Source organism: Rhinolophus sinicus, chromosome 12, assembly GCF_057876585.1.
Source record: "Rhinolophus sinicus isolate RSI-liver-muscle chromosome 12, RSI-T2T, whole genome shotgun sequence".
Classification (NCBI taxonomy): Eukaryota; Metazoa; Chordata; class Mammalia; order Chiroptera; family Rhinolophidae; genus Rhinolophus; species Rhinolophus sinicus.
Window position 1 is genome coordinate 12,092,802 of NC_142512.1, and position 18,745 is coordinate 12,111,546.

The 18,745-nt window shown below is 46.9% G+C and overlaps 1 protein-coding gene across 2 annotated transcripts in view; it reads left to right on the forward strand.

The window, feature by feature from the left end:
* Positions 1–2,762: 2,762 nt before the first annotated feature.
* The window catches only part of GAS7 (growth arrest specific 7), a 210,282-nt gene continuing 194,299 nt past the window's right edge, over positions 2,763–18,745 (forward strand). The window contains exon 1 of one of the 2 annotated variants that reach the window (XM_019755227.3): positions 2,763–3,402. In XM_019755227.3, coding sequence (XP_019610786.1) covers positions 3,220–3,402 — 183 coding nt within the window. In that variant the 5' untranslated portion in view covers positions 2,763–3,219. The remainder of the gene's footprint in view (positions 3,403–18,745) is intronic. The other variant, XM_019755228.3, reaches the window with a different exon arrangement.

Genomic DNA, 18,745 nt, shown 5'->3' on the forward strand with positions numbered 1-18,745 from the left:
AGTCTAATCCAGATGTTCTAACACGTGTTTATAGAGTAACTTGGCAATATGGAAAATCAGAATAGAAACCAAGGGTCCAGACAATTTGTGCACAATGAATTCAGGAAGTATTGAACGCCTACTTTTTGCAAAACTCAGTGCTAAGCTTTAAGAGGGATAGATGGAAATTTAAAATAAACACACTATCCCTCCGCTGAGTTACTAAGAGCTTAATCAGTAAAATAAGACTTAGTTATCAAAGAAGGTAAATAATTAAAGAGTCAAATAAAAGTTCAAGATAGTAATAGAAGATCAGGGAGGAGGAAGACAAAAAAGGAAAAATAGGTAAGAGAGAAACTCATCTTTCCTCCAAGATCTTGTGAGAAAACAGAAACACAGAGTGTGTTCCTTAAAAATTTTTGGCATTCCAAAGATGTAAGAGTTTCCACTTCTATTATTGTCTGGAAATCTCAGTTCAAAAAGAAGTGTTAGATAATAAATAACCAGCACCATTGGACAAGATATATAATAATAATTGCTAATATTTGAGTAATTAATATGCCTGGCATTGCTCTAAATAATTTACATTTTTACTCATTTAATACTCTTAATAACTCTATGATATAAATACTACTATTATTTTCTTCCAGTGATGAGGAAAATGAATCTCAGAGAGGTTAAGTAAATTGCCTAAGGGTACACAGCTAGCAAGCGGTGGAACTGAGGTTTGGCTATTGGGAGTCCAGAGCCTACACATTTAACCATCTCAAGTCCCATATTCCAGCTACTGGACTCAGTCTCCTATCACAGATGGGGAAATAGACCCAAAGGTGTTAGGAGATTTGTCTAAGGTTACTTTATTGATGGGCGATCAGGGACAGGAGTTCCACGGACTGCTAGTCCAGTCTTACTTCTACCAAGACTGACTTTGCGTATCACCAAAGAGCCCTTCCTTAAGATACTATTTATGGATGAGCTACAAGGATACACATTTCCTGACTGGCAGAATGGACTAGCCTGATTCTGCTGGCGACCGACCATATGATGGTGGGCAAGTCATACCCTCTGAGCCGTTTCTCTACCTATAAACTGGGGGCAATAACCATACCAGCTCATAGGATTACAGGAACGAAACAGAGGAATTGAAGAAATTGACAGCCATTATCAATTTTGGTGCAGCAGAACTGGGGTGGGCGATTTGGAGCTGAAGCGAATGGGATACTGTGTAGGTTGAGAGATCTCAAGTCCAAACTGGATCACAAGTTGCTCACAGGCACCATGGAGGATTATGGGTGGCAGGAAGGCTCTGGACCAGCTCTCCCATTGGAGCTGGGCCCTATCATCAGATATGAACCCTGAGGTCAGACTGCTAACAGTCACATATTCCCGATACAGGGAATTTTAGTCCTTTCTAAGACTTGATTAGGTCAATTGCCTGTAGTGACTGTTTTCTATAACAAATTTTGCAGCTCTGCATTAAGGGAGTCTTAGTAATGACTGTTGTTAAGAGTTTGTTCCCCATGCTTTTAGCCAAGTAAGGTTTTGTGAATTTGCAATCGATGACATATTATAAACAATCTGCATTTGTCAGCTTGCCAATGGCCAGAGGCCAAACTGAGGCTACTCAGGTGAGATGGCTTACATGCAGAATATGGCTCAACAGTGATTCTCCAAGCTAGGGTGGGCCCGGGCACAAGCATATTTTAAAGTTGTTCAGGTGATTCTAATGTGCAGCCAGGATTGAGAACCACTGATTCAAAGCATAGGAAGACATACAAGATCTTAAGGCTCTTGTAGCCCAGCCTGATTAGTTTTATAAAGGACATCTAGGCAAACAGTGAGAGATGAGCTCCAGGGAGGTATTGTGGAGGGCCTGCAATACCCAGGCTGAGAAATCTCTACTTAATTTAATAGGCAATAGGGAGCCATAGAAGGTTATTCAGCAGGATGTAAGGGTAGGCAGTTAGAAGTATACAGAGAGATTAAAGTATCCAGCTATTTATGGTTTAGGAGATGGGCTTTAACTTTTCCTATGGAGTAGGCTAATAAAGAAACCTAGCTTTCTTTTACTTCTATACCCTCAGCACCCAGGTCCACTGTTCCCTGGAGAGCAGGGACTTGTCCAAATGATCTTTATTGGTACTGGGCACATTGCGTGGAACGTGGCAGCCTCCTACGAATGTTTGTTGACTGAGTGTAGACGCTTCAGCCTCCAATCTCAATTTCAGGAAAGAACTGGTACCCTGGGCCAGCCTCCCCTTGCAGGCAAGGCGGGGGTGGGGTGGGGGGCTGTTCCTCTCACCTTTCCCCTTTCCCTCATTTATCCTCACGGGGTCTGCTTCCAATTCTACCAACTCCAACTTCGTCGCCTCCCCGGTCGGTCCCTCCTGTGTAACACGCTGCCACCGGGCTTCCCGGCTCAGGCGCCAAGCTTCAAACTTGTCTTTCATCCATTGTTCAGTTTCCGGTGAGTCAAGTTCAACCCCAGGTTCAACTCCTACCGTGACGGCCACAAACACATTCCCTTACGGGTACATCGGAGGGGGTGCTCACAGCCATCGGCCACCAGACCTACAAAACAGACCTACAATAGAGGGGCGTTTCTATTCCAGTGGCCCTCTGGGTGGGAGTGTGAATGGGAGACCCCTCCCGAGTGACCTGCCCCCTAGGCGAGAGGGAGCCCAGCCCTCAGCGGGCGTGGCCGCTCTGGTCCGGCCCCTGCCCCGCCCCCTCGCCGCGGTGGGAGTCTCCGCTCGGCCACCCGGCAGCCAACCTCCTCTCCACGTACGCCGGGCCACTCCCTCGCCGCGGAGCCCGGCCGAGGGTGATGCTCCAGATCCCACCTCCCCGGGGAGCTGCGCATTTCCGCACGCCAGGGCCGCTCCGGCCGGCCCTCTCGGCGGCAGCCCGCGTTCCTCGTACCCGGGAAGTTGTCTCCCGAGCCTGCGGCGCCTGGGTCTCCTCCCCCCGAGCCCCGCCCCCCCCGCCCGGAGCTGGGATCTGAGAGCTGCCCGGTCCGGGGGCGTCGCCGTTTGCTCTCAGAAGCCCGCGAGCCTCCGCTTCCCTGCGTGGAGCGCACGTCCCCCGCCTGGCCGGGGACCCCTGTACACCCCCGAGACGGCGCGTGCCCAGAGCGCGGGAGCCCGGGGCGCCGGGCGCCTTGGACATCGCGGAGCCGCTGCCCAACCCGCGGGGCTCGGCAGGGATGCAGGCTGCGCTGTGAGCCCGGGCGCTAAGGCCATGTCCGGCGCCCGCTGCCGGACCCTGTACCCCTTCTCCGGGGAGCGGCACGGCCAGGGGCTGCGCTTCGCCGCGGGCGAGCTGATCACGCTGCTGCAGGTCCCGGACGGCGGTTGGTGGGAAGGCGAGAAGGAGGATGGGCTCCGCGGCTGGTTCCCAGCGAGCTACGTGCAGTTGTTGGAGGTAAGGGGCGAGGGCCGGGAACTGGGAGACCCGTGGCTCCGGTCCTTGGCGCTCTTGCAGACCTGTTGCCCGCATCGGGGATGCCCGAGCCATCACTCTCCGAGGGGCGCCCCGGGGGCAGCCGCTGCTAGTCGAACCCGTAGTTCCGCGCACCTGGGGCGGAGAAGGCAGCGGGAGCCCCTCAGGGCATGGGCAGCGCCAGGATCGCCCCCTGAGCGCCCCCCGTGCCGGGCCTCCAGAGCACATCGTGGAGCCCTGAGGAAGCGAGAACTTGTTGCCTGTGTGAGTTCTGGAGCTGGCGGGCTCCTTCCCGACAGTGTCAGGGGCCGGCGAAGGGCTGCGAAGTCCGGCGGTCTATGGGAGACGCATCAGTGATCGGAAAAGTGGCACCGATTTGGCCGCGCAGCCCCGTGTCACCACCCCTGAGTCCGGAACCTGCCAGCCGGTGGACCGTCTTGCTGTCCCGGGTTAGGCTGCTTGGCCGCCTTGGGGCCGCCCACTTGCTGGTCAGCTGAGCCTGGCTGGCCACCAGCCTGAACCCCGTCAGCAGGCTTGACCCAGGGATGCCGCAGCCCCCAGCCAGCGCCCCCCGCCCCTCCAGAACCTGAAAGTGGCTCGTTTCTGGGCGTCTGGCCTGGCCCCAGGTCTACAGGGGACCTGATGAGCCAAGTCGGCTGGCTGTTTATTGTCTGGGTGACAGTTGGGAGGCCTCTCTGCCCTCTAATCGCTGAGCTCATGATCACAGCCTAAGTGGGATCCGAAGTTTCTAAAGTCCTGTGTGTGGGGGGGAGGTCGGGGGTGTGGGGGTGGGGGTGGGGGATGTCCTTACAGGACATCTCCTTTAGTAAAAGGCTGCCTGACCCAGGACTGTAAAGATTAAATGAGCAGTTACCCACAGGTATACAGAACCGTACTGGTAAAACGCTGCCCAAATCATGGAGACTGAACTTGTTTATAATTTAACCCCTGACCAACTTCACAAAGAACAAAATAATTGCAAATTTTGACCAAAATGCTCCGTGTAATTCAAAGAAATGCAGGAAGGAAGGAAGGAAAGGAGGAAGGGGAAGGAAAGAAAAAGAGGAAGGAAGGAAGGAAGGAAGGAAGGAAGGAAGGAAGGAAGGAAGGAAGGAAGGAAGGAAAATGATTATAGGGTGAGTTTGCCTGAGAAGTATCCTGTGGAAATATGATCAAAAATAGAGCCTGGCCTCGTAGAAGTACATTAAGTTTCTTTCAGGTCCAGAGGAAAACAACAAAATCCCTCCTAAATGAATTATGTAGTAGCATTTGAGCAAAGTTTAGGCTGGAAGGAGCTTTCATGGGCTGGCAGCAGAGTATGTTCCCTAACCTTCTTGGTTCTGTATTTTTAGAACCTGTGAGTTTGGGAGAGGCTCACGTGTGTTCCTCAGCTTTCCCAGTTCCTTTCCTGAGATTTGGATGTGAAAGAAAGCAAGTGTATTTTTTCTTATGAAGACCTGGCACCTCCTTTTTTTCTAGCTCTGAAGCCCTGAGGGAGACTCCTGTTTTAGAGTTCCTCTGGTGGCCACACTTTTCGAGGAAATACCAATGTGGAAATTTGGCTGTGGGATGTCTGTCTGGTGAGGAGCGTCCCTGGCTAGAATCAGCCAGCTGTATTTTGGGTGGGGGTGAAGCTGGTGGGTTTGTAGGCTGTGTTAGCAAGAATGGAGTGGCTTTGCATTTCTCTGTAAGGGAAAGGGAGTGTGGACCAGACCCAGGGACAAGCAGAATGATTAGCTGGGACAATCTTGGGTGTGTCAGTCACATTCCATGGCATAGACATAGTTAGGAAATCTCTGGTGCCTAAGGGGCATTCAGACAACTCCCACCTGGTGACCTGTGACAGAAGTGTCATCCGTGTGAGCAGCTATGCTGAGAGGACCTTCCTTTTGTTGAGTGCCTACTAGGTGCTAGGCATGGGACGTACATTGTCATCAATTCCCCTGACAACTCTGTGTAGGAAAAGGTACCATCCCGATTTTACAGTCAGGCAAACTGAATATGAGAGGTGAAGGAAATTGCCCCAGGAGTAATGCTTGTATCTTTGGTTAGCAGCTCAGATGCTTCAACATTGCTCCTGTGCCCATGTCTCTTTTGAACATGACAGCCTGGGCTTAACTGTGCTAAAAGGCCAGTAGATCCATGTGGGAAAGGGTAAGTGCAGCTCCCGAGGTCAGCATGGTGGTGACAGCCTCCCGTTAGGGATGCTGGTGCTAAAATGAGGGCAGCTGCTCCTTCCCACTTGGAGCATCTCTCCTGCTAACCCTGAAGTTTGATTTCACTCAGAGCCAGCTGTTTTTTCCACAGGTGGAGGCAGGGTGGGGCTGCTGTGCCCTGAGCCCTGGGACTCTTTTCAGGGCCAAAGCTGATGCAGTTTCTGCAGAGAGGATCATAGGTCAGGTCCTTTGTGTCTGTGAACCTCATCCATGAGCAGGCTGGACCTTAAGGCTGAGGGCTGGGCAGGGATGGAGGCTATGCAAGTAGAGTCCCTTGGGATGGATTGAGTCCTCAAATCCAGAATCACTTAGTGGTGAATGCAGCACTCCCATGGGAGTCACTGGTGGTAGATTGGTCAGCATCTGGAAACATGAGTCTGGAGGACTACCAGCCAGGTGTTCATCAAGGCTGACAGGGCAGAGACCAGGAGGCTAGAGAAGGGGCCCCTGATCCTGGAGGTGGTAAACCTCATGCAGTGCCTGGCACTGAGCTTGCTGGGGGCATGGAGTTCAGAAGGCCTGGGGAGCTGCTGGGCACAACCAGCCTCCTGGGAGAGGAGTGGGGATGGTGGCTGCACAGCTGGGCATGGCACCTCCACTGTAACCCCCACGCCAGTGTACCTTTTGCTTTTGGGTGGAACGAGTGATACCAGGAAACACCATCTTGATGGAAGACGGTGTTAGAGGTGGAGAGCAGTATGTGCAAAATGGACACTCCCCAAGGATTTTGTCCTTGTTCATATGAAAAAAGGGGCACTGAGAGCCCTGACTTTGTAGGAAGCATACCCCATGGAGGGGAGTTGGGAGCTAAGTCTGAGAGGGCTGACAGATCTGCCCTGGTGGCTAGCCAGTCCTTGGGGAGAGGCCCGTTTGGTGGATTTTGATGCTGGTTACTGGGGAAATCTCTGGTCAAGACTCGGGGCAGCCTCTATGAAAACCTCAGCCCAAGCAGAGAAGCGTGGAGGGTCCTGGTGGGATCAAGGATTGGCCCCAAGGATCCTGGCTCTTCAAGGGATGGGGAAGCCTGCCAGCGGGAGGGAACCAGCTTCTCCCAGGAAAGGAGGAGGCTTAATAGAAAAGACCCACAGCTGCTGCCTATGAGATATAAAGGCCCTTAGATAAAAGCAGCCAGTAGAAGCTTTCTTGAGGGTCTCTTTAGCCATGAAGAAGAGTTGAAAACGCATATAATATTTGAGCGACATGACCGAGGAGGAGCTGTGATAAAGGAGACCTGAGATGGGGTTGGAGTCTGCAGAAGCACATTCTGTGGGCTCCAAGCCAGGCCTGAGATCACCTCCATAGACTTGGAGGCCCTACAGGGGAGATTTCCACCAGACTTCTAGGAGGTACATGGAGGCTGAGAAACAGCTTCTGGAAAAGGTAGATGGAGAAAAGAGCCCAGATCTCCATCCCCAGGGAGGAGCTGGAGAGTCAGACATGGTCCAATGGTTGGACAGGTCCATAGCTGGATCGCCTAACCCTGGCCCAGGAATTTCTTGTGGCCTGTTCTTACCTGGAATGGAGAGCAGAAATCAGGGACCTGGAAGATACTGTAAGGCATCTGGAAAAACTACCAGAGCTTTTGGAAAATAATTCTGGGGGTTAATAAGATTGGAATGCGAATACAACAGAGTTTTCCTTGACCTATGTGCTGTTCTTAGAATCCGTGATCTGGCTGGAAGGTGTGGACCTCAGAGATGCTAACAGTATGATGTTGTTTGTCAGTGGAACTAGACAGTTGCAGAGGGTCACCCTTGAACTTGATCTCCTTCTCTCTACCTTCTGTTCTCCCATTTTGGGTTCATGTGATTACTGCAGCATTTTATAAGGTGTGGCTGTGGGAGAGAGATGTAGAGCTGCTGTGCTATGGATAATTAAGGAATGCTGTCTTATCTATTGCTATGTAACAAGCCACCCCAAAACTTCGTGTCTCAAAACAACCATTTATTGTCTCACATATTTCTGAGTTGACAGGGCTCAGCTGGATTGTTCTTCTGCTGGTCTGCCTGGGCGTCTCCCATGCATCTGTAGGCAGATGGTGACTGGGACTAGAGTCCTGGAAGCTCACCTGGGCTGGAACCTTCAAAACAGCCTCTTCACTCCACATGTCTGGCGCCTTGGTATTCTCCCACGTGACCTTCCTCTCCAACTGGTGTTTTGTCTTTCAGGGCCTTTGCCTATGGCTTTTCCCTTCAGCAGGGCAATGGGAGCTTTTATACGGTAGCTGGCTTCCAAGAATGCAAAAGTGCAAATTGTCAGGCCTTCTTAAGGCTTAGGCTCAGAACTAGCACATCACTTCTGGCACATTCTATCGGTAAAGTGAGTCACGGGACCAGTCCAAATTCCATGTGGGAGGGAAGTGCACACAGGTGTGGGTAATAGGGAGACCAGGGCCATCTTGCAGACTAGCTACCTCAGAAGGGTAGAGAGAATATACCTGGGACAGATGTTCCATTACAGGGGAAGCAGCGCCAGGCCAGACCGAAGAGAGAGCCCCCAGCGGGAGGTGAAATGCAGGAGACTTGGCAGTTCTTCTAGGAAATTCTCCATTGTTATCCTTGGAGGATATATATATTTTTCAAGATGCCAGGGATTTCTTTATAAAGGTCACACGATAAATGATGCAGCTGAATTTGAAACTGGATTTTCCTGTCCCTAAATCCTGGGTCTGTCCACTGCCATTGACATACCAGTCCAGCATTTTGAGGTCAGAGCTTTTGGTGCTGGTTATTAATAGGCAGTGTTATCTGAGCTGTCAGACATCTAGTAGATGCTTAATATGTTACACAAATTGATTTTAATACATGGCATTTCTGTAATGTGAAAATTTCCTAAAATGGGTGTGGCTTTGTTCATTATGCCAGTAATTTTTAAGGTGGTCATCAGCTCTGTTCACAAAAGGTGTAATTAGGGCTGGTGGTTCGCGGAGTATGTAATTGTGATGGAAAAGACTAAGGTGCTGCTTTCAGCAACTTCACTACGTCATCTTGCCCTTTGACTTGGGGGCTGTGGCCTATAGTTGTAGCTCCTGCTGTTTGCAAATCTGCCTTTTGCCCACCCCCCTGTCCACCTCTGCTCTGGAGGAGCCTTCCCGCGACCCCTTCACTGCTGTGTGCTGGTCTGGTCAGGTGACCTCATCACAGGACTTGAAAGCAGTATGCAGGGCTTATGGATTCTATGGATTGGGGCATCTTCACAAACGTTCCCTTAGCAACAAGTCGGCAGAAATCCCTGACATCTGTTAACCACCGCGTGAACCCCTGCCGTCCATTACTACCTAGAAACATGAATGAGATGCTGACCTTCTTGTACTCTTCTCAGCCTGAAAAAGCCCAGCTTTTATCTGCTAGTCTGGTCTACTTCATCTGTGAGCATGGATGCTGGTCCCCACTTTGCTGATGAAAGGAAATTTTTGGTAAACCAGGAAGCCTTGTATACATGTAGAGTATTAGGGTTTTTTATCAGGCCACTCCAGGGGACATTGTTTTCCCAGCTTGCTCCTTTATTACTCACAGCAGCAAGGCGACACATGACAAGCTTTCTAACAGAATGTCAGGACTGATCCCCTTGTACTTAATTGCAAAATTATTATATACCTCTCTCCCTGCAGTGGCAAGTCTTCTGGCGTGGTGTTTGTACCTATGGAGAGAAGTAGAAATGGTGGCCAGCGGGTGGGTCTGGCTTGTTGTTTGGTAAATCTGAGCATGGCATGACGTTTTGGAGGTTTAGTTGTACCAGGTGTATGAATTGTGTGAGGTTTCTGTGGACACATAAGAGGACTCACCCACCTCCTCCTTTCACACTTAGTGTCTTCCCTGTCTACCATCTGATAAAGGTTTGTTTTTTTAGGTTAACTTCCTGGTTCACTGTATTTGCCTCACTTCTTGAGCTGGAATCTAGACTTGATCCCCAGGTACTCAAATTTCACATGTCCAAACTAAACGCAACCTCTCTCCTCTCTTCGCTGCCTTCTGCCCCCACCCTCCATGCTGGAGTGAATGTCACCCCATCTATTTGTCCACCACATCGCCCGACACCTGCCCCCTCTTCCCTTCCTCTCCCATTCGTTAGGACAGCAAGCCTTGTCTGTTCTCCCTCAGAAACATTTCTCAGAGCCTTCTCTTTCTTAACTTGTGTCGGCAAACTTTTTCCGTAAAGGTCCAGGAAACATTTCAGGCTTTGTAGACCAAGAGGCCAAATCGAGTTACAGCTGTGTCACTGTGATTTGCAGTGCGCCAGAGGCAGTGAGAAGCCGTGAGAGCGGGCATATGGTCTCTGTCACAGCTCCTCAGCTCTGTCCTTGGAGCACGAAAGCAGGCACAGCTGATCCTCAAATGAATGGGCGTGGTTGTGTTCCGATAAAACTTTATTTATGGACACTGAAATTTTAATTTATTCTAATTTTTGTGTGCCCTGAAGTATTACTCGTCTTTTGTTTTGTTTTCAACCACTTAAAGATGTCAAAGCCATTCTTAGCTTATGGGCTAGATGTAGTTTGCCAGTCCCTGTTCAAAAGTTGGTCCTTCAGTCATTCATTGATTCAGCAATCCCTAATGGAGTGCCTTCAGTGGGCTGCAAGCGCTGTTGTAGGTGCTGGTGGTGAAGCAGTGAAAGAAGCAGGAAAGGAGCTTACCTTTTGGGGACTTGGTAAGCTAGCAAAAAATAAAAGGTAATTTCAAAGTAGTGAGGGGCCAGTAAAACAAGGTGCTGTAATGGAGAGGGGGTGCTGCAGGAAGGGGGTTCGATAAGACTCAGGGAAGCCTTCTCTAAGGAGATGGTATTTGAGCAGAGACCTGAATGATGCACAGGAGCCAGCCTTGTGAGTATCTGGGGAGAAATGATTTGAGGCAGAAGACACTACAAATGCAAATAACCCTGAAGAGGGGTGTATGTATGATGTATTTGAGAGAACCAGAATATTCCAGAATGGTTAGAGAGTGATGAACAAGGGCAGGAGATGTTGGGGCGGGACAGAGAGGGAGGCAGGTTAGTTGAATAGAGCTCCCTGGTATCACCCTCCAATATGTGTAACTTTATTTTTCTATAAGAATTTAATTTATATTTCGAGCCCCTACTCTGCATGTTGGAAGAAATGTACTGTCACATAATTTGGGCTTTCTTGCCCAGATTTGCATTTATGTTCTGGGGAACTTAATAAAAACATCATTCCAAGGGTCCAGCTGCTCCTCAATGTCGTTTGGGCATCTGCTGAGTCGTCCTCCCCCGGAGTGGGTCTCCCTTGTCTATCCATGCAATTGCCAGAGACAGTCTCCTGTCTGAAGGTTCCTTCCATCTGGAGCTCTCTCCTCTCATCAGCAATTTTTGGGAGGACATATCATTCTCTGACATTGTCTAAGGCTCGTGTGCTGGTAAATGTTTAATAACCAGCTCTGTGGGGTGTAGGGTGGAAGATCAAGAGAGGGAAGTCCTGATTTGTAGCTTTTGCCAGTTTCTGGGCTATAAATACTTCACTGTGGCTGATTTCAAGCTACTAATGATTTTGTTTTCATTGAATATATCATTGGTAAAGTTAAGATATACAGTGTGTTGATTTGATACATGTGATATGGTTGCCATTGTAGTGCTATTTAGCACCTCTATCACCTAACATCGTTATCCTTTCTCTTTAGTGGTTGGTAGATAGTTTTCTAAGTGCAACAGAAAGCCTTTGGTTTGATTGAAGTGTGGAGAATGGATTTGAAGAGGGCTGGAAGGGAAGCCAGGAGACCAGTCAGGAAGCAGGGAGCAGGGTGGTGGAAGTGAGATGGTGAGAAGTGGATGGATTTGAAATGTATTTGCTGATGGAGCCAAAAGGACTTGATGTATGGACTGTGGTGGGGCGGGAGTGGGGAACAAGGGGTCTCACCTCCTGCAGATCAGTTGTGATGCACTTTTCCCTACTGGATTTTCCTCATCTGTGAATCATTCGTTCTGCTACCAGAGACATCTTCCTTAAAAAATGACGTAAAAAGCAAATAAAAATTGGGGAACTGTCAGTATCTTTAATGCTGAAGTGCTTTTATGCATTTAAAAAACACACAAATGAATACATCAGTATAAGAATGGGCAAACAACTTGGATAGATGCTTTATAATAAAAGATATACAAAGTCATCAGCATATTCAGTGTCACTAGTGATCAAAGAATTGCAATTTTTTTTTAGAAGATGACTTTAATGAAAACTCAAAAAAAAAAAAAAAAAAAAAAAAGAAAAGAAAAGAATGAGTATTGGGAAAGCTGTGGAAAAATTGTCGTATGCTCCCTGGAGGGTAATTTGGCTATATACCTTAAAAGCCTTAACAGTGAACATGCCCTTTGATCCAGCAATTCCACTTCTAAAAATTTGGACTCGGAAGCATCTCTGATAGATGAACTGTAAGTGTCAGAAAGCCTGTGGCAGCACTGTTTCTAATAGAATGCAAACGGACCACAGCCTAACTGCCCACCAGGAAGAACTAGTTAAAATAAGGTTAACCTGTTCTTAACGCAAGGGCAGACGTCACTATAATGAAGCTGAATTTTAAAAATAAAAACTTTTGGTCAATGATGGTAAGTGTTTTCATGAAGTTAGCATAGTTCAGATGTCACCTATGATGAGACAAAAGATGGTGTGTTCAGGAGTGAATTGCTTTTTAAGAGCAGGGACTGTGTGTACCATGCATTCTGCAAGTATCCTTTTGTAGAAAGAACAGGTTGAAGAAATACTTGCTGGCCCAGGGCCACGTTCTTTTAAATATCCTCAGTAACAGCAAATCTTTGTCTTTTGAGGGGTGGATTTGATTTTTTGGGAAACAGCCAAAATTCATTTGGAGCCAAGTCTGGTGTGTCTGTATGTGTGACTGTCTATCACCTTGTTGCAAAAAGAATTTAAAGCCGCTTACCAAAAATCATATGGCACAATAAGATAAAAGCATAAATATGTGAGGAAATCTAGGGAAAGGAGAAAATAAGATGACTGTTGGGGTGAAGTGAGGAGAGAAAATGGCAATTAAGTAATGATGTTCAGGGTTTAACAAGAGACCCTACTGTCAAGTAATAATGTGTTTGTGCAGTTCTCAATGGGAAGTAACAGAAATGTTCTAGAAATGGCGGCATTGTGAGCCTATGTGCTGTATGAGTCAGCATGGGTCAGGATATGCTGCCATAACAACCTTCAAATTGCGATGGTTAAAACAACATAGTTTCACTTCTTCCTCGTCTGTTGCAAGTTGGTTTGGGGCTGTAAGACCCCCCAGGACCCAGGATGATTGAGTAACCACCATCTGGAATCTTGCTGGTGATTGTGATAAACAGCACTTGGTTCTTAAAGTTCCTTCCCGGAATGGCATAGGACATTGTGCTCATATTTCATTGACTAAAGCATGGCCACACCCGACTTGAAGTCAGTGGGGAAAATGCAGTCCTACCATGTGCCAGGAAGGAGAAAAAGAGCAAGCTGAATATATGTGGGCACCTCTGTTGACCACTACATGTGCTCTCACTTGGGGAATGCCCCCATGTCTGGTTTATTCCAGTCTTAGTATTTTATGGCCATAACTAGAGAAGTACTTCTCAGACTGATTTCAGTGCTTCTAGAGCAAGGCTTCTTAAAACGAATGCCTTAGATCTTGTTGGATGCAGATTCTGACTCAGTAGGTCTGGGATGAGGCCTGAGATCCTGCATATCTGACAAGCTTCTATTGCTGCAAGTACTTAAAGCCACAGTGCAGGCCTCAGCAGGTGCCCTTGGCTCCTGAGAGCCAGGATGAACTCTTACGTTCTCTCAAATCAGCTCTCCCCTCTCCCAAGCTATCTTTGTATCTACACTACTGGGCATACTAGTAGATAGTTGGCCCAGACTTCCTAGGATTTTTTCGTTGTGGTAAATACATCTGCCACAACCTCTGGTTCCACAAAAAACAAATATTTATATTTGATCACCTACTATGTGCCCTGCTTTCCTTAAGGCTCGGAGGATACAGCCAAGACATGGAGCTGAAATTAGCAGCTCTTCTTCGGAAGCCCTTGGGGATGTACTGTCCTCTCCAGGGTGATTGGCAGGTGACCTTCCTAAAAGACTTCAGTTTCACACTTGTTCTGTTAGAATGAAAGTCCTTCCAGACATTTAGCATCCATTGTTCTTTCCCGGATGCCTTAATTTCGCCTCCCTTCTCATTTGCTTGTCAAATACACGGAGAACTCCAGATTAGTCAACAAAGTTAGTTAAATTGTAAAAACTCTTTAGAGATGATACTTCCAAAATTCTACAGAAACTGAGCCCTTGTCCTAATTTAATCATGACAGAGGATCCCCTTATTTTAGCAGTGGCTCATGGAAGACTGTCATTGAGGCATTTGTTTTTGATACGAAATTATATTGATACGTAATGTAATTTCGAAACAGAAATAGGAACTTTGCATCTACTGTTCTCATTTAGCAAGTGTTTTATTGCTAGATAGCTGCAAGCCTTTGTTGTCCTTCGAGGGAAAAAGAAAACTTTGTTGAGTTTTTGATAATCAAGGACATACTCGATACAAACTCTAATCTGGTACTCAGCCTAATATTTTCATATTATTAAAGAAGGTTTTGAATACCTGGGCCTGTCTTCTGGTGTGGGCACATAGAACCTTCCGGAACAACATCAACATTCCTGAAGGGCGTTAAACGTGGCGCTTCTCAGACATTACTGTGCATGCAGATTACATGGGGCTCTTGTTAAAATGCAGATTATGATTCAGTAGGTTTGGGGTGAGGCCCAAGACTGCATTATCTTACTGTCTCCCACGTGATGCTGAGACTATGGGTTTGTGGGCCACAATTTGAGTAGCAAAGCATTTGAGTACCCTAAGGAGTTTTTAAGTTTGCAAGTCATAATTAAATCCTGGAATTAGATTGGATTTAGTTTATTTTTTTTTAAGTGGATGATATGAGGCTATACACGGTCATGGAAAGAACACAGGTTTTGGAATTAGACCTCTCTTTGAGTCTCTTTAATCTGAGGACAGAGATATGGAGGTGGTAAAAATGCAGGATGGGGAGAGTGGCGGCTGGTGTTCTTATGTGCCCTCCTGGGGCCAGGACCAGGAGCTGGCTATGGAGGAAGAAAGGCAGCGTGATGGGTGACACGAACATGGCCGGCTCAGGGTCTTCACTTCAGTATGAACAAGATGGCAGAGCGAGCACTAGGCATGGACTTGCCAGCTACCAGCAGTGTGAGGAAAGGCATGCAGCAGGGACATAGCCTCCACATCTCGAGACACTTTATCGGTTCCAAGGGATGCTGGATGCCTTGTGTGGTTTGGTTTGTGGGCTGGAACATGAGCCTTGCAGCTGACCCTGATGTGGATTGCTTACACCATGTTCAAGGCAAGTTGCAGAATGTTTCTCAGTTTCATAGGGCTCCAGTGAGGGTAGCTGGTGCCTTGTACACACTCTGTTAATGGAGTTTGCATCCCACACGTTCTGGGGATCATGCCAAGTTGAATGCTGAGAGCTGCCAGTTACCTGGGGCTTCTATTGAGGGGTTGCTGTGGTGGGAGAAACCGTTTTCTGTGGGCCCCTCTGGGGTCACAGTGCTAGACTGGTTGCAGCATTGTGGTCAAGGCCTTCTGACCTGTGGGCACAGATCACCTGGGGGTCTTACTAAATGCAGATTCAGAAGGTCTGGGGTGGGCCTGAGAATCTGCATGTCTAACAAGCTCCCAGGAGATGCTGCTGCTGCTGGTGTTGGGCCCATACTTTGAGCAGCAAGACTGTAGAACATTGTTGGTGGGTTTTCAGGACACAGGTACTACTGGTTAAAGCAAGTAAAGCCGGTCAGTTGTAGTTTATTTGGAACTGCAGCATGATGGTTGCTGCTGCTCAGGCTGGGCTAATTAGTCTTAACTGCAATTTTTTTTTTTTTTTTTTTTTCCCCAACCTGGGTCTGATGGGCCTCCGGCTGTTTGATGCTCCTTGTCAGGAGGCAAAGGCTGTTTGTTGAGAGAGGTGAAATGCAGAAGGTGGCAAAAGGGCTTAAGCATGTCTTTTCGTCTTTGCCTGATCCTGGAGCAAAGGAAAGGTTTATTTCAAGGGGCTGGGTAGAAATTCTCCTTTGATTTACTTTATTTATTTACTTACTTTTATTAAGGTATAGTTGACATACAATATTGTATTAGTTTCAGGTGTACAACATAGTGATTTGACATTTATATGCCTTACGATGTGATCACCACAATAGGTCTAGTAACCATCTGTCATCCTACCAAGTTATTTCGATAATATTGACTTTTTTCCCTATGCTGTATACATTACATGCCTGTGACATTTTTTTCCCCCACTTATATGTGGAATCTAAAAAACAAAACAAAACAAAACAAATGAACAAATGAAACAGAAACAGACTCATAGATACAGAGAACAAACTGATGGTTGCCAGAGGGGAGAGGGGAGGGAGGAGGGGTTGGGTAAAAAACGGTGAAGGGGAAACAAGAGGTACAAACCTTCAGTTATAAGGAAATTCTCTTTTTATAAAGTGTTGCTGTAGAGCTCAGAAGCTAATGTTCTGGGGCTGGAAATGGAGGTGGTGTAAGCAGGCATCTCCCGCAGCCCCTTGGTGGAACCCTCAGGCCTGCACTGCTCTGCGACTGACCTCTCGCTTCTCCTGCCGGGTACTGCCCTGGCCCCTAACGGCCGTGGCCATCTCTTTTATCCCTTGGGTGGTGATGTCCATTTTCCATAGCATCACCGTAGTGATTTTTCTAGCCAGTTTGATCTCAGAGCTCCTGTTGAAGGCCTTACATAGGGTTTTCATTGCATTTATAATATAGTACGCCTTAGCTTTGCATACGAGGAGGCCCTTTCTGACCTGGCCTCTGCTTACCTCCCCAGCTGTGTTTTTAGCCATTTCTTCACATGTGAAATGCTATCAAAACCACATGGAACTACCTAATTCTGGGGTGCAACTCTGCTTTCTCTTGCTGTGTCCTAGCACATGCTGTTTCTTCCCTCTGAAGTAACCTTCCTACCCCTTCTCTTTTAATCTCACTCCCTTTTCTCTGTATTGAGATAGAATGCACATACCATTGAAAGTGTGCGATTCAGTGATCTTTTTGGTATATTCATGAAGTTGTGCAGCTAATAATACCACGATCAATTTTAGAACACTTTCATTGGCCCCTTCCCGTTAGAAGTCACTCTGCATTTCCCCTCCAATCACTCCGGCCTTAGGCACCCACTAATTTATGTTCTGTCTCTATATTTGCCTATGCTAGACATTTCATGTAAATGGAATCATATAATTTGTAGCCTTTTGTAACTGGCTTCTATCATTTAGCATGGTTGCAAGGTTCATCCATGTTCTAGTATGTATCAGTACCTCATTCATTTTTATGGCTGAGTTAATACTCCATTGTATGGATATGCCACATTTTATTTATCCATTCATCCATTGGTGAACATTTGGGTTGTTTCTCTTTTTTTGGCCATTAAAAGTATTGCTCCTATGAACATTTGTGTACAAATTTTTGTGCGGATATATGTTTTCATTTCTCTTGGGAATATACTGTGTTTCCCTGAAAATAAGACCTAGCCGGACAGTCAGCTCTAATGTGTCTTTTGGAGCAAAAATTAATATAAGACCCGGTCTTATAGTAAAAATAATATAATATAATAAATATAATATAATACCGAGTCTTATATTAATTTTTGCTCCAAAAGACGCATTAGAGCTGACTGTCCGGCTCGGTCTTATTTTCAGGAAAACACGGTACTTAGGCGTGGAATTGCTGGGTTATGTGGTAACTCTGTGTTTAACACTTTGGGAAACTGCCAGATTGTTTTCCAAAGTGGCTGCACCATTTTGCAATGCCATCAGCTATGTATGAGAGTTCCAATTTCTCCACATCCTCACCAACATTTGTTATTATACAAGTATGTCTTTTTTATTACAGCCATCCTAGTGGATGTGAAGGGGTGTCTCATTGTGGTTTTGGTATGCACTTCTCGGGTGATTAATCACGGGGAGCATCTTTTTCATGTGCTTATAAGTGGGTTGTACATTTTCTTTGGAGAACTATCTATTCAATTCTTTGCACATTTTTAATTGGGTTACTCATTTTTTTCCTTGGTCTCTTTTTCTTTTCCTTTTTAGCTGGATTAACTTGGTCTCATTTCTTGGCTTTGGTGTTAATCTCCTAGGAAGATTGTGCAGACATAGCCTCTCCTGCATCCTTCTACACCTCTTAGCACTCGCCCCATTGTATCGGGATTGTTTACTGCTCTAACTACATTGTCGATTTTTTGAGGTCAAGGATTGGGTTGCTAACCTTTCTAGACTCAGCCCTCAGTGCACAAGCAGGCATAGCCACTTGATAAAAAAAATGGAGGACCATACTTCAGTGATTTCAATTACGGTGCTGATGAATGTAAGGTTTGCCACCCATGATAGTTATTTGGCTTCATATACGAAAACAACAATAAAAGAGTTTGCAGAGTGACATTCTTACAGAATCTCTGATCCCCAACCAGGCATCGGTCACCTACAGACTCTGGGTTAACAAGACAGGTTGGGGAAGAAGGTGTGTGCTACTCAGAGCAGAAGCTTCTTGCCGTGGGAGCAAATTACTAGGATTCCACGAAGTAGGATTGTCACCATGTAGATACAGGGCAGTCAACCATTATTATTTCCTGCTGGAGAGGAAAACAGCTGATGAGGAAATTGACCTGCGTTGGGGCTGTTTGATTACTGGGTCACTCCTAGAATCCTAGAATGGGAGTGTTCTCAGTTTGAGGCCAGTCTGGTAAGAATGGTATAGAGAGCTAATCAGACCTGGATTTGGGTGCTGGCCATATGAGATTTTTGACACATTGGTTACCTGACCTTGGACCTCAGTTTCCATATCTTTAAAATGGGGATAGTAAGGCCCACATCAGAGGATCACTGTGAAAGTTAGAATTGTGTCTTTTAAAGTAAATGCTCCACAGAGAGCCTGGTGTCAGTGCTCAGTATGTGTTGGTGGCCTTCACGGTTACATGTTCCTTATTTCCCACACATCACTCAAGGGTGCTGGGCATTATTGGCTTTTTCTTAGTAAAAGAACTCGGCTTCCCTGAGAGTGACTCCAGACCTCTTGGTCACCATTTCTGGTTGT